The sequence below is a fragment of the Rhynchophorus ferrugineus genome, unplaced genomic scaffold (assembly GCF_030347505.1).
Source record: "Rhynchophorus ferrugineus isolate W39M unplaced genomic scaffold, kcgeb_rfMv2 rfM3, whole genome shotgun sequence".
NCBI lineage: Eukaryota > Metazoa > Arthropoda > Insecta > Coleoptera > Curculionidae > Rhynchophorus > Rhynchophorus ferrugineus.
The window spans coordinates 32,964,112-32,978,093 of NW_027472582.1; the positions used below are offsets into that span (position 1 = coordinate 32,964,112).

Below are 13,982 nucleotides of genomic sequence, written 5' to 3' on the forward strand. Positions count from 1 at the left end.
TGAGTCGCGATGGGAACGCAATGATTCTAAACATTTTTTTCGGATTTCTGAATTATCAGGTTAGGGATTATTGCCAAAAGAGGGAAAATGACTATCACAAGATATTACTGAAAATGTTATTTCGAACAGTTTCAACTTCGCGGTTTCATTACTTTCCGGCATAAAATATGATGTTTTTGTGACGTATTGGCAATAAAAAATAATATCTAGTACAACAATTCCAAGTGCCAAATGAAAGGAAATATTTTAATTTTTAAAGTGAAAAAATGATCAAAATACATGCAGGCACCTAATATTTTGCTGATGTGCAAATAACCCATTTTTGATAGAACTGTTCTAATTGCGATGTGATAAAAATATTTTTAGAACAATTGCTTTTCCTGTTTTATTTAAGGAAAATTGTTTCTAGATGTCGTCGATAAAAATTGTAATAGTTCTCTTTTGCTTTTGGAAGAGTTAATTTTTGATACAACTGGTGAAACATATTTTCATTATATTAAAAGTGTTCGAAAATAAGTAATTATAACATCAATATAATGAAACCGATCATGGGAGTTTGTTTTAGTGAGCTTAAGCGTTGACAGAAAAATTATCGATATAAAAAAAATACCAAGAAGTAATTTTGTAACATGGAATTTACTCATCATTGATACACTATATGTAAATATTTATTGAACTTTGCATTTCTTCAATTTGTCTTAGTGTTTTTTTATTTACTTCGAATACTACCAAAGGACTGGAAAAAGGATTGATTACCTATTCAGAATACTTTCAGTCATAAGTTCAGTCATAAGTATAGAAGTTTATCAAAAATGTATTTAATATTTAATATATTTTTTCTATTTACCAATGAAAATTAATACGGATTAACATAATAATATAAATAACGTAATATAAAATATAACATAATGCGGGTACATGGGTGCCTCTAGCTTTTTATACTGTAATCGGTATATCATTAAAAATACGTTGGATAATTTGAAGTAACAATGAGAATGAGGGTTGATAGGATCTTTATTATGTATTTTATATATTTTATATATTTAAAAACTGAAGCGGTCGATGTCAAGGCATCTGTATGAATTCATATCGAATAATATTTTATATATTATTTTAGGCTTTATTCGGCTTGATTAGACGTTATATTTACTATTGTATTATATATAACTAATATATGACTAATAATAATAGAATCTAGGTATGAAAAAGCAAAATATTACATGTAATGCAAGTTCTTGTAAGTTGTGTGAGTAGGTTATCATTTAAGGGTTCCCGTGTACTTTTTCAAAGTAGTTGTAATATATAACAACCGTTTTTCGGTGAAGAAATAACAGTGATTTATATGAATCAATTTCTATTTTTAATATGTTATCAACTAACGCATTTTTTGTCAATTATTAGTGAATTTACCGCATTTAAAACTTCGAAATCAATATGTATACGCGTTTATATTATGAGTATGTTCACTGTAAATATCCAGAACTACTTGATGACTTAGTATATGTAATATTACATAATTAAAAGCACATAATTAAAAACAAATATTTAATATTAAGTTATTACAAAAGTGTCCGATATATCGAAAGTTAACTTTGTTATTATATATTTTCTATATCATTAAAAAGTTTGATCTAAGCGTCTATATTTAAGACAATTATTAACTAATAACTACAGTAAATATTATTATATACATTCTAATTCAGAAAATTCGTCATTTAAACTGTGGCTATAGGATTTTTTTATATCAGTGAATTTAAAGTAATAAATATAATGAATACATCTTTAATATTTTTACAGTTTGTTTTAGTTTGAATAGCCTAATACTATTAAACTATTTGAATAGATAAAAACACGCCTATTTAATGGAATAGAAGTATACTCAATGCACCCAAGGAGGTACCACCTCGTTAACTCTAATTGAATAGAACCACACAATCCGGTACATCGGTTAAATTTACATACAGCGCTGTACCATCCACCGACCCACGCTGAAAACATCCAAATAATTTCTCTCGCGTGACAATAATCTTCGAAACGTGACCGTTCCGTTCATTGTGATCATGTCAGATGAGTCGCGATGGGAACGCAATGATTCTAAACATTTTTTTCGGATTTCTGAATTATCAGGTTAGGGATTATTTCAAAGTTTATGTTTAGCTTTAATCGGTGCTTAAATCTGGCAATGCAAACACTATTTTGTGTTTAAACGGATCACATTTTAGCTGACTGGATCCTTTACGTGGAATTATTATGCCAATTCTTAATTGGTACAGGAAGAATAAATATTAGTGGAAGGATAAGTCAGATGTCAAATTGATATTGAAATGGATAATATGTAAAGTCAATTGAAACAAATCAAATTAAATCTAGTTCACATTATCACATTACAGTTTTACTAAAATTTACATTATTTACATTTACAAATTTATACAATTATAGTTTTATTAAATAAGACGATTAAGACATATATTTATAACAAATTAAATAAAATATATTTCGACATCAATATTTTTTTTTTACAATTTCTATGCTACGAGCATAGAAACACAACATTCACAAGGACCTAAAATACCTGCTTATGGTATATATTTTCACTCTCTACATTTGGAACATCAATGGGAATGTCCTCATCGTCTTCACTATACATATTTTCCTCCTTTCTATCATTTATTTGTTTATTGAAGAGAATTGAGAATGCCCAAGAACGCACTAACTAATTACTAATTACAATCATCGTCATCTTCCTCACTGATGCAAAAGAGATTGTTCCAATAGTTTTACATATTTTCTTGACTAAGAATATTTCAGGCCATATGTGAATTTAAAGCAGCCTCTCGTAGTCACCTGTTTCAAAGCCACGAATAAATTTTTAGGTTTCTTTGATGGGATAGATGAAAGTAGAGACTTTCGATAGTATAGTTTGATGTGTCTTATTATATTCTGATCTATTGATTGGGCTAATGCAGCAACAAACGGTGGCAGATACTTTATAAAAATAGATTCATTCTCGCTCCAACTGTATCGATGCTTAACCTGAAAGAAATATTTAGTAATTAAGCGTAAACAACTTGGGCTTAAACTGAACCAGTACCAGTTTATAGGGCGTAAATCCAAATTATCTTTGAATTGCTATATAAGTCAATACTTAGGCCAATCTGGACGTATGGTATCGAACTGTAGGGTACTACTAGTAAATACATAGCCATCCTTCAAGTGCCGGCGTAAAGTACTCTGAAGGAGTGTCAGTGTACCCGAATGCATTCACCAAACAATTAAATGTGCGCGATGTCAGTGAAGTGCGTAGGTTAAAACGTTTACTAACATCCGACCTAATTAATAGACATATAGAACAGTTTTTAGAATCATATAGAATAGTAGTTAATAATATAATAAAAATATTATAAAAAAGTTCTCGTTCTTTAATTGTTGATCTCGAGGACTACTAAGTACTTATTGAAAGGTTCTGTTCCATTAAAACGTCTTCAAAAAGTCATACCGAAGGGATAAAGCGCTTGAAACGACTTCATGAATATACTGCTCCGTCATCTAAGCAGTTTTTAAACAGTTATAATCAATATTAACATTTTTAAATGAGCGGATTTTTGTTATAAGTTAGAAACGTTATTCGTTGATTTTTTGGTTTCCTACCCGAAGAAATTTTTTCAAATTAGGGCAGCATATTTCTTTCTGGTAACATTTTCCAATAGACCTAGACTATTTCAAATTATCACATTTTCTCTCCTAAATGGTTGTATAATTCATTACAGTTTGAATATTTTAATTATTCAGTGTTTACGTTACTGAACGTCCGCTATATTTATTTTTGTACATATGATCTATTTTGACTTCAATTTAGTAGTATTTTTTATATGTTCAATTTATTATGAATCTGTCAAGAATAAGCCGTAAATATTGGAAAGGTTATAGCTTCTTTATTTTAATAAATGAATACTGAAATATTATTCATTAATTATTAGTTGTTAAAAATTATTATTCCAATCTCATTATACGTTTTATTGGCCAATTCTCGGTATCGTTGATTGTTTTTGTTTTTTGAAATTGTTGAATATTTTAATTTAAGTTTTTGGTTAACGTAATATTTTAGCTATAAGAGAATATTTAAATAACATTACTCTGGATTTCATAACCAAAGTAGAGCATAAAATGCATGAGTTCATAATTTAACTGAATATAAAATGTTAACAAGCCGTATTTCTGTTTATTTTTTCTCCCGAAGCAACCGGCTCTACAAAGAAAAAATATTATAATTACGTTGTATCATTTTTTTGATCTTCGCTGATGTTTTATTAATTTCTTCCATACAGCCCTGCTCGCTGAGGCTGAAAAAACGCCAAAAAAAAGAGGGCGAAAGACGGCGAAAACAATCCATTATCTAATTCGTTTAAACTTCCAATCAAACAGCCGAAGGCGCGTAAACAAACAAGCCCCGCCGAGTACCTGCTCACGTATTTCTCTAGAAAAGATCAAAATAAAATACACTCCACGGATATCCAGAAATATCGTCGAATATCCATAAAAGGCAGACATCGACATCAGCATTTCAAACATTTATGTATATATAAAAATCTATGACACAGGGCAATTTTTCTGAACTGACACAGTGGCGTACATTGTCAAAATGTTCAAATTTCAATATTAACAGAGAAAACATTATACTATATACATAACCATATTAGTCTTTACCATTGTTTTCATGCTAAATGATAGTATTTATATATTTTCTCTTAGTATTTAACTTCAATATTATATCCAAACAACTTATCTTTTATATTCTTGTATCGGAAATAAAACTGCATACAGCCTGACATATAGATGGGGCTACTAGAAATAAATCCATATGTTTTTTAGTTAACTCTAGCCCTCAAAAGATGTGTGAATAAATTTGACAGCTGTCGGATCATTAGTTTGTGAATTATAATATTTTGAGTGGAGCAACTTTTGTTATTGTGAAAAAAAATGGATAAAAAGGAATTTCGCGTGTTGTGCGTATATTGCTTTTTGAAGGAAAAAAATTCAGTTGAAGCAAAAACTTGGTTGATGCCGAGTTTCCGGGCACTGTCCCAGGAACATTAACCGTCGAGTATTGGTATGCGTGGTGAAATAAGCACCGAAGACGGTGAACGCAGTGGACGCCCAAAAGAGGTTGTTAGCAACGAAAACATTATAAATATTCACAAAATGATTTTGAATGACCGTAAATTGAAATTGAATGAAATAGCTAGAGATATCAACTGAACGTTTACATCATATCATTTATGAATATTTGGATATGAGAAAGCTCTGTGCAAAGTGGGTACCAGGTGAGCCAAAAACGGCCGAATTTGAAGAAATGGAAAGTGGTGCTTCCCAAGACAATGCATCGTGTCACAAATCAGTGAAAACGATGGCAACAATGCATGAATTGGGCTTCAAATTGCTTCCTCATCCACCGTATTCTTCAGATATGCCCCCAGCGACTATTTCCTGTTCTCAGATCTCAAAAGAATGCTCACTGGGAACAAATTTTCGTCGAATGGAGAGGTGATTGCCGAAATTGAGGCCTATTTTGAAGCAAAGGACAAATCATACTACAAAATAGTATCGAAAAGCTAGAGGGTTATTATCAGTGTATCACCCTTGAAGCGTATTATGTTGAATAAAAAAAACTAATTTTGGCATAAAATGTGTTTTACTATGGTAGACCTGGCAACTTTTCAATTGACCTGTTAATAACCTCTTTAAAATACATAAATATATATAAAAAATAATATATTTTTTTACCATAGATGATCAAGTTGCTAATAATCAAATCAAATTCTTTAATATTACATTTTGAACCGATATATGAAATCTAAAGCGTTATTCACACCGCACTCTTTAGAAGTGAATAATTATAAGTGATGAGAAATTGGTTGTTACACAGAGCCTCATTTAATAATATTTTCTTAATTTAAAGCGTTTTTTTTTATTAAAAAAGAAGTATTATGAACTATATAGGTAAGCTGTACAATGTATGAAAACCTAGATTAGTTTAATAATTTAATTTAAAAATCGTTATTCCTCTGATTTTAATTTAAGAAACCATATTTTGAGATTTCCTATGTTTCTGTTAAAATGAAGATATCTAATTTAAAAAGAAATATAGTGGACTTGGTGGCTGCAGTGGTTAAGGCGACAGAAAAATCTCGAATTATAGTCCAGCAAAGCATTGATGTACTTGTAAACAGTTTGTTTGTAATTGTAAACAGTGTAGGCAACAGTGTATAACAACAGTATAAATTATAACAAGAAATGACTATTCTAATCACACCAGTGACCAGGCCTGGGTAAGACCAGATGTCTTCTTTGATGGCCTCTAACTTGGTCGCTCTATGTGCCAACGACCGTAGTTCGGAGTGTACGCATTAGGTGCAGTCATTAGATCCCATCCATATAATTACATTGTAAATAAAAAAAGGACTATTAAAATATAGCATATCGGTTGTAATATCGTAAACTTCAATATTAAAATGAGATCTGTAACAATTGGCATATATAGGCGTATATATCTTATATTTAACATTGTTTTTATGTTACTTCCTAGTGCTGCCTACGTTATTATTGAAAATTATTTCAAACAAAACTAGACCAAATTGTTGAGCATATCCATGAATGAGTAGGGATATGATATGGGTAGCCGTGAAGTAATGACGCTAATTATTGACTAGTAACAATCGCACCGATATACAAATTGCCTGCTTTGAATTCTAAAACATACATGAATGATATGATACTGAAGGAGTATTTACACTTATGTGAATGTGTGAAAGCAATCAGCGAGATTTTTCAAGAGTATTTCAACAACACTTACTCAATCATCACATGGGACTCATGAAAATGTTGAAATATGGCTGATACATGAAATAGCACTGTTCATAACGTTATTGACAGTAGTCAATAATTGAATGAATGAATGGTGAATGGTGAATTTTTACTATTTGCTTTAAAATGTTTGTTTATATCATAAGATAAAATTGGTGTAAGCAAGTACGACACTGGAGGCTTTATACTGAAAAGAGATATGCTTCCAATGAATTTGGATAGACGATGATCATTTTTACCGTAATTTTTTATGTAATTTCTTCCATGGAACAAAATATGGAAATATATTATAAAGTGCATGTGTATACATTTAGAATTAAACTTGACCTTGAATGTCTTGAACGATTAAACTTGATGGATATATTAACCACATAAAATAACAATCTTTCGGTTGGCAGTAATAAATTATTCAGTGTATAAATGGAACACTCAAAATTGCAATAACGTAACACAAATTATGGTAATACAGTTCTAATCATATTCCAATTGTCGGTTTGGGTTTTCATGACATAAAAATGGCGATTGAAGTCAATGACAAAGAGAAACCTAGAGGACCAAACAAAGGCAATAAATTGTAAGACTTATTGGACCACCAAGTGGGGAAAAACCCAGGTCAAACTGGAAATGAACTTTCAGACAGCTTATTATTGGAAATTAATTAATGAGGTATTTCCACGTGATATTTAAATACGATGGAAATGATCCAAACGGAGGGAAAATAGCTACGACACGAATTGATTGAGAATGCCATTTCAAACCGTCTTAGCGTAGTAGTTTTATTGCTTGCCAGATAAAACTGAAGAGTTTTCTGTAGCGTATTGTAACAGACCATGAAAAGTGGATCTATAAAGTGGTGCAAAAGTTCCGCTACCATTTTGATTCTTTTGAGTATGTGTCTTGCTCTGGTGGCATCCAAAAGTTGCAATACTTTAATATTCTCATGAAAATGGAGTCTTTCCTCATGCCCCCTTTCAATTCTCTTGATTTCTTGATTGACTGTGGGTATCTGAAGGTCTCGATGTAGGTAGTCAGTGGGTGCACTGTAGTATTTAGGTGCGCCCACAATACTCAGCATTTTGGTCGGAAAAATTTGTATTTTGTTTATGTTACTCTTTGCAGAACATCCTCATAATTGAACTCCGTATGTCCATAAAAATTTCAGTATTTGCTTATATAATAGCAATTTATTATGTATTGATAATTGTGATTTTCTTCCAATTAGCCTATATTTTCCTATATTTCAATTCCAGTTCTTTTCTTTTTTATATGTTCCTTCCAGGGAAGTTTTGCATGAAGTTTAATTCCGAGATATTTAGCATTGTTGCTATATGTAATGATATAGCAACATGCAACAATGCTAAATATATCAACAACAATTTAAAGTTAGTGGTGCTTGTATGGTCTGTTTGTAGCTTGCGTCCAATTATTTATATTGTCACTTGCCTGTTGTAATTTTCGTGTGGCTTCTTCACTATTGTCTTCGATAGCTACTGCGATAGTATTATCAGCAAATGTAGTCATCGTAATATTCTCCATTTGTGGTATATCACAAGTGTAGAGTAGATAAAGCATTGGCCCCAGTACACTTCCTTGTAGTACACCAGCTTTAGCTTCTTTTATTGTAGAGTAAGCTTCTTCTTGTTTAACTCTTAACATTCTGGCTGTAATGTACGATTTTAGTAGTTCGGTGTATTGTTTTTGTAACATTTTCTATAGTTTATGAACAAGGCCTTAGTATGAAGGCCTTGTTAATAAACTTCTTATCGAATCTTATCGAAGACTTATGCCACATCTAAGAATATAGCTGAGCAGGCTTTCTGAATAATCTTTCAAATATCTTTCGTTAGATACATGTTTACTTTTTGTTCAGATCGATGTAGCATGGGTTAGCTAGAAAGAGTTATAAAAAGTGATGGAAAAAATTTTGATTAATATATATTACCCTAAATGTTCTCAGTAAAAGCCTTTATAAAGTAAAATCGTGATCAGAATACATGCAAGCACCTAATAATATAATTTAGGAAATAGTCTTAATACATTTTTAATACCTAGTACAAAATGAATGTAGAAAAATAATTTTCAGTAATAAAATGATCGTTCGAAGGATTTCAGAAGATTTCGGCGTGTTTTATAAATTATACGGTACTTTTAAATTGGCTATTCGATACAAACTAATATAATGATGTTAAAAAATGAACCAATACCCGTAAAATATGACAGAATTGAAGTTAACGACTAAGGTTATTGAAACGAAACGTTGCATACGGGTCATACTAAGGCCCCCCTTACATTTTCTCCTTCGTCGTTCTTGCTTCAGACCCTTTTAAACTCGATTATTTTCCTGCTTAAGTCTCGCAGCCTAGATTCAAAAGCCGATGCCGCAGAGACAGCGCAAAATATTTTTTTTTAGAACGAAACGGAATTTTTACGAGCACGGGGCCCGGCATTATCAGTGTTATTCGCGTTTTCATTTCACTTTACATATTTATGCCTTTAATAAAGAAGAAAATTACACGAAAAAGGGGCAAAATGGAGATTTGAGTGTGCGAGTGGGGCGTTCTGATTTTCCAGTATTCTTTAGTGCTCTGCCGTTTGCTCTCGTTTAGTCGCCGGCTTTAGAAAAATGGGGGGTCGTAGGAGTTGGGCTGATTTGGTCTTTATGTTGGGGTTTGTCGGGATTATTATACGCCTAAAAATGGATGTTAGTTATTTCTTCGTTTTTTTTATTTTTGTTAGAAAATGAGTTTAAATAAATTTTTAATTTAAACATGTTATTATATTATAACGTGTCAAACATAATTATTATTATTAAGCCTACAAATGATGGAATCGACCTTTCGGAATAGAATCTATAAATTGCCTGCACCATGGGAAAAAGTAGATGTTATCGATGAATAATACCTTGAATACAATACATTGTACCGAAAAAGCGGATAAATCCTTTGAATAGGTCCTTCTAACCACAACTTGACTTGATTAGTCCTGAATATTTTTTACGGAATACGATTTACTTAATTTGGAGGAATTAAATATTATCTTGCAAAATTCCATTCTATGTATTTATAAATTGCCTAAATCATTAAAGAAATTTTAGTAACTGATTAATGATATTTCAACTGATGTATACATACATATTGTTACTGAAATTTGACATGTTTTCAACAAAAATAAAAGAGTATAATTCAACGTATTAATATATTTTGACACATATGCATTCAAATTTACTAGTGATCGTCCTGCGGCCGAAATTCGACCACAATGTATTAAATTAATCATGTTTGCATGTCAGAATGCAGCAAAAAAACTAATTAAAAGTTATATGTAACTAAAAATTTTTTCACAGTATTTTCAATATTCAGTATTCACACACTCATTCACATTTTTAAATTGCATTTAATTAAATCTAAATCTCTTAACTTTCAGTAATTTACAAAATATTAATAACTGTACATTTCTACGCCACTGAATATTATAACAAAGTATCATAAGTAAGATTATTTTCAGAGCTGTAACATCTTCAGAGCATCAAATATAAGTATACATGATCTTTCTTCACTTTTATGTTATAAACATAAGTATGGAATAATTAATGAAGTAATACATGTACGTATATTAAAACAGAGAATATATGAATAAAGCAAATTTAATATTGATATTTGATTTCAGCTTATGTATTAATAATCACATATATATTAATTTAACACATTATTAAATTAACTACTGATATTCCAGAACTTAGGTCTATAAAGTAAATATACAAAATAATTGATACAATTCTCAAATAATAAAGATCATATAGTCGCATATATTATTGCATTAATCATTAAACTCCTTAATATTTAACAATGCTTTAAAATGTTTACAAATGTACTGTTAATAATTCATAATTTCTTCTATTTGTCCATTGTGTTCCATCTATGCAAATTATGTAGTTAGTTTCAGTTTAACTTCTGCATATCTTCATTACTTCATTTATATATTCATATAGTCATTATCTTTTATCTATATTTGTCATCTCAAAATTTTCTTCAAAAATTGGGGAAACATTTTCGCTAAGCCAATTAATATATAGATTTTACTTAGTCAATACTTATGTTATCGTTCTTTAGACTATACCTTATAGACTATACTGCATAATGTATGTTCTCAACAGTGGGTCTTGACTATCAGGTAATCCTAATTAATACATTAACGAAATAAATATTAACTTATAATATTTATAGATCGCCTGGTTTCAACGGGTAATTAACTTTTCTCGCATGAAAGTATAAATATTGATCCGAATCGATTCTATATGGTCTTGATAAAAATTAATCTATATATAAATTTGTCCTTTTAAACCGTTTCAGACATGCTTTTAGTTATTAATATTTTATCATTCACTGATAAAAACGAGATTTGTTTTCATTTAATTTCAATTGTATTTAATATAAACAGAAAAAATATTTATTATTTCAGTATTTTTCGACGTTAGATTACATTTAACTTCGTCACTTTAATATATTTTTTTTCATTGTTTTAATTAAAAAGCAATTTTAGAAATAGTACGTTTCGAAGTATCTCTGTGATCTTCATCGCTTGGTTTACTCTGAATCGTAGTGTTTTGCTTCGTAAAATATTCAATATCATAATGGAAGTTTTTATATGAATGCCAGGTAAAATTGCCTCTATAGTAGAGCTATTTACGTTACACAGAATAATGTATTATTGTTTTGTGCGTTCAGGTTTTGTTTTGTTTCATTGTTTGGTTTAGAATTTTGACAAAAGAAATAGGTTATATAGAAATGATGCTTTTAATTTTAACGAGAGGGAGGACGATTATAATAGAGATTATTTATACTTTAATCGAAATTCAGTGGAATTGTTTCTTAAGGAAAAGCGAAGAGTTTCGTTTTATTCTACATAAAAAAATGCATCCATTAAATCCTAGGTATAATATTAATTATTTATTCTATATATATATATATATATATATATATATATATATATATATATATATATATATATATATATATATATATATATATATAAATGAGTCGTGGTTCGTTAGTCTCGCTAAAACTCTAGAACGGAAAATTGCCACAATTGGTCCCACCACCAGATCCTTTGCGCTTTTTAGTTTCTGGGATTGGAAATGATTCTAAGCACTTCTTGGCGAACATTCAGAAATATAACAGTTGTTTCCAGATGACATCATTTGGCGCTACACATATTATACAGGAAAATTTCATGCCAACTTTCCCACAGTTGACACAAAATTGCATGCAGTAGTTACCAAACACATGATATATGGACCTTGCGGTTTTCAACAACAATATACCCTGTATAGTTGATGTTCCAAGCGATACTCAAGAGAACTGATTGCTGAAACCATAACGGGATATGATGGATACCCATTGTATCGTCAGCGATCAGTTGCGTACAATGGGCGATCGGTAGTTCTGAAGGTAAGAGGACAAAATGTTAATGTAGACAATCGTTGGATCGTGCGATATTCGGCAATATTATCCAAAGCTCTTGAGACTCACATCAATGTGGAATATTGTAACTCTGTGAAGTCGATAAAGTACATATGTAAATATGTTAACAAAGGTAGCGTCTTCTTCGCCGTCTTCGCTGTAACCAATGCAAATGATGAAATATCACAGTACCAGATGAGTCGCTATATAAGTAGCAACGAAGCAATTTGGCGTATCTTTTCATTTGCGATCCATGATAAACACCCTACCATTTTTCAGTCCATTTAGAAAATGGTCAGGAGGAAAAAAGTCGAGGATTCGAGATTGCTGAGGATCTCAATGCCACAATTCAGAATTTTCTTCCGGGACAGTTGGTTTCCTTCAAATCAGTCGACACTATTATGAACCAGGACGACGTAGTCAACTGTCCCACGGAGTTTTTAAATTCACTTGAATTGCCTGGATTACCACCTCACAATTTGAGGTTAAAAGTAGGATCAGTTGTCATCATGCTGCGTAATATTAATCAACATCGACTGTGCAATGGAACAAGACGTCATTGAGGCAACAATCATAAAGGAAAAATACAAAGGAGAGGATGTCTTGATCCCGCGTATACCGATGATTCCAACGGATTTACCATTCGATTTTAAACGCTTACAATTTCCAGTACGTCTGGCCTTTGCGATGACCATAAATACATTTCAAGGCCAGTCGTTGGAGGTTTTACGGAATCAACTTGGAGTTTCCCTGTTTCGCGTATGGACACTTATAAGTCGCGTGTTCGCGCGTCGGAAAACCGTCATCTTTGTTTATTTACGCACCACAAAACAAAAAAAAAGTTATCAGAAAGCTTTAAATTGATTAACAAGCTGTATCATAACTGTGTGTGTCTGTAAATATTGAATTGAAACCTTATAGATAGCCAGTATTTCAGGAAAACTAAGTTTTTTAAGTATGAAACATCATGTGTAATTAATAGAAAATAATAATAAAAATTCATTCATACCGAGCATTTTTTTAATTAATTACGGATTATTAGGTCTTTTATTTATCGATTGAGGCAGTACGAAGTCTGCCGAAGTATATATATATATATATATATATATATATATATATATATATAGTAGTGAACGTAACATTACATTTTTCCAATATTTCGACGATCGAAATTTGGTTTTTATTTTTTTAAACCCTTTAATTAAATCTCCTCTCGACAATGCTGATTATCCAATTTCGACAGCGTATTTCCCTTTCCCCACAGCCCCAACTCCTTTTTTTTCGCATCGCAAAAATGAACCTCCACAATTTTATACGTCGCATTTTTTGCTCCTGTCGGAATTTTAAAATTATGCTCTCACAGAATTACTTTTGCATTCCAGGACTCTCCACCGAAACTGCGGAATGTCAGAAGGAACGAGTTTAAAATTTGCGGCGTGCGCCCTCGCCATCTTCGTCTTGGCCACTAACGTCTCTTTCGCTCAAGGTAAGTGCACAAAATTTACTAAAACTATTTTGTTTACCTTTTACATTTATTTTAACAATCCCTATTCAAGAACTCTATGATTTATTATTATTATTACTAAGTAAAATATTAAGCGAGTAATTTTTGGTTTTTCTATTAATTATATCCATTATTACATTATTTTCTTAATGATCGAA

The 13,982-nt window shown here is 30.9% G+C and overlaps 1 protein-coding gene across 1 annotated transcript in view; it reads left to right on the top strand.

Annotated features, from left to right (window-relative positions):
- Positions 1 to 13,982, top strand: part of LOC143193098 (uncharacterized) — a 917,882-nt gene that overhangs the window by 128,810 nt on the left and 775,090 nt on the right. Inside the window, exon 2 of the mRNA XM_076399062.1 lies at positions 13,703 to 13,806. Within this exon, the coding sequence (XP_076255177.1) occupies positions 13,725 to 13,806 (82 nt within the window). The 5' untranslated portion in view covers positions 13,703 to 13,724. The remainder of the gene's footprint in view (positions 1 to 13,702; positions 13,807 to 13,982) is intronic.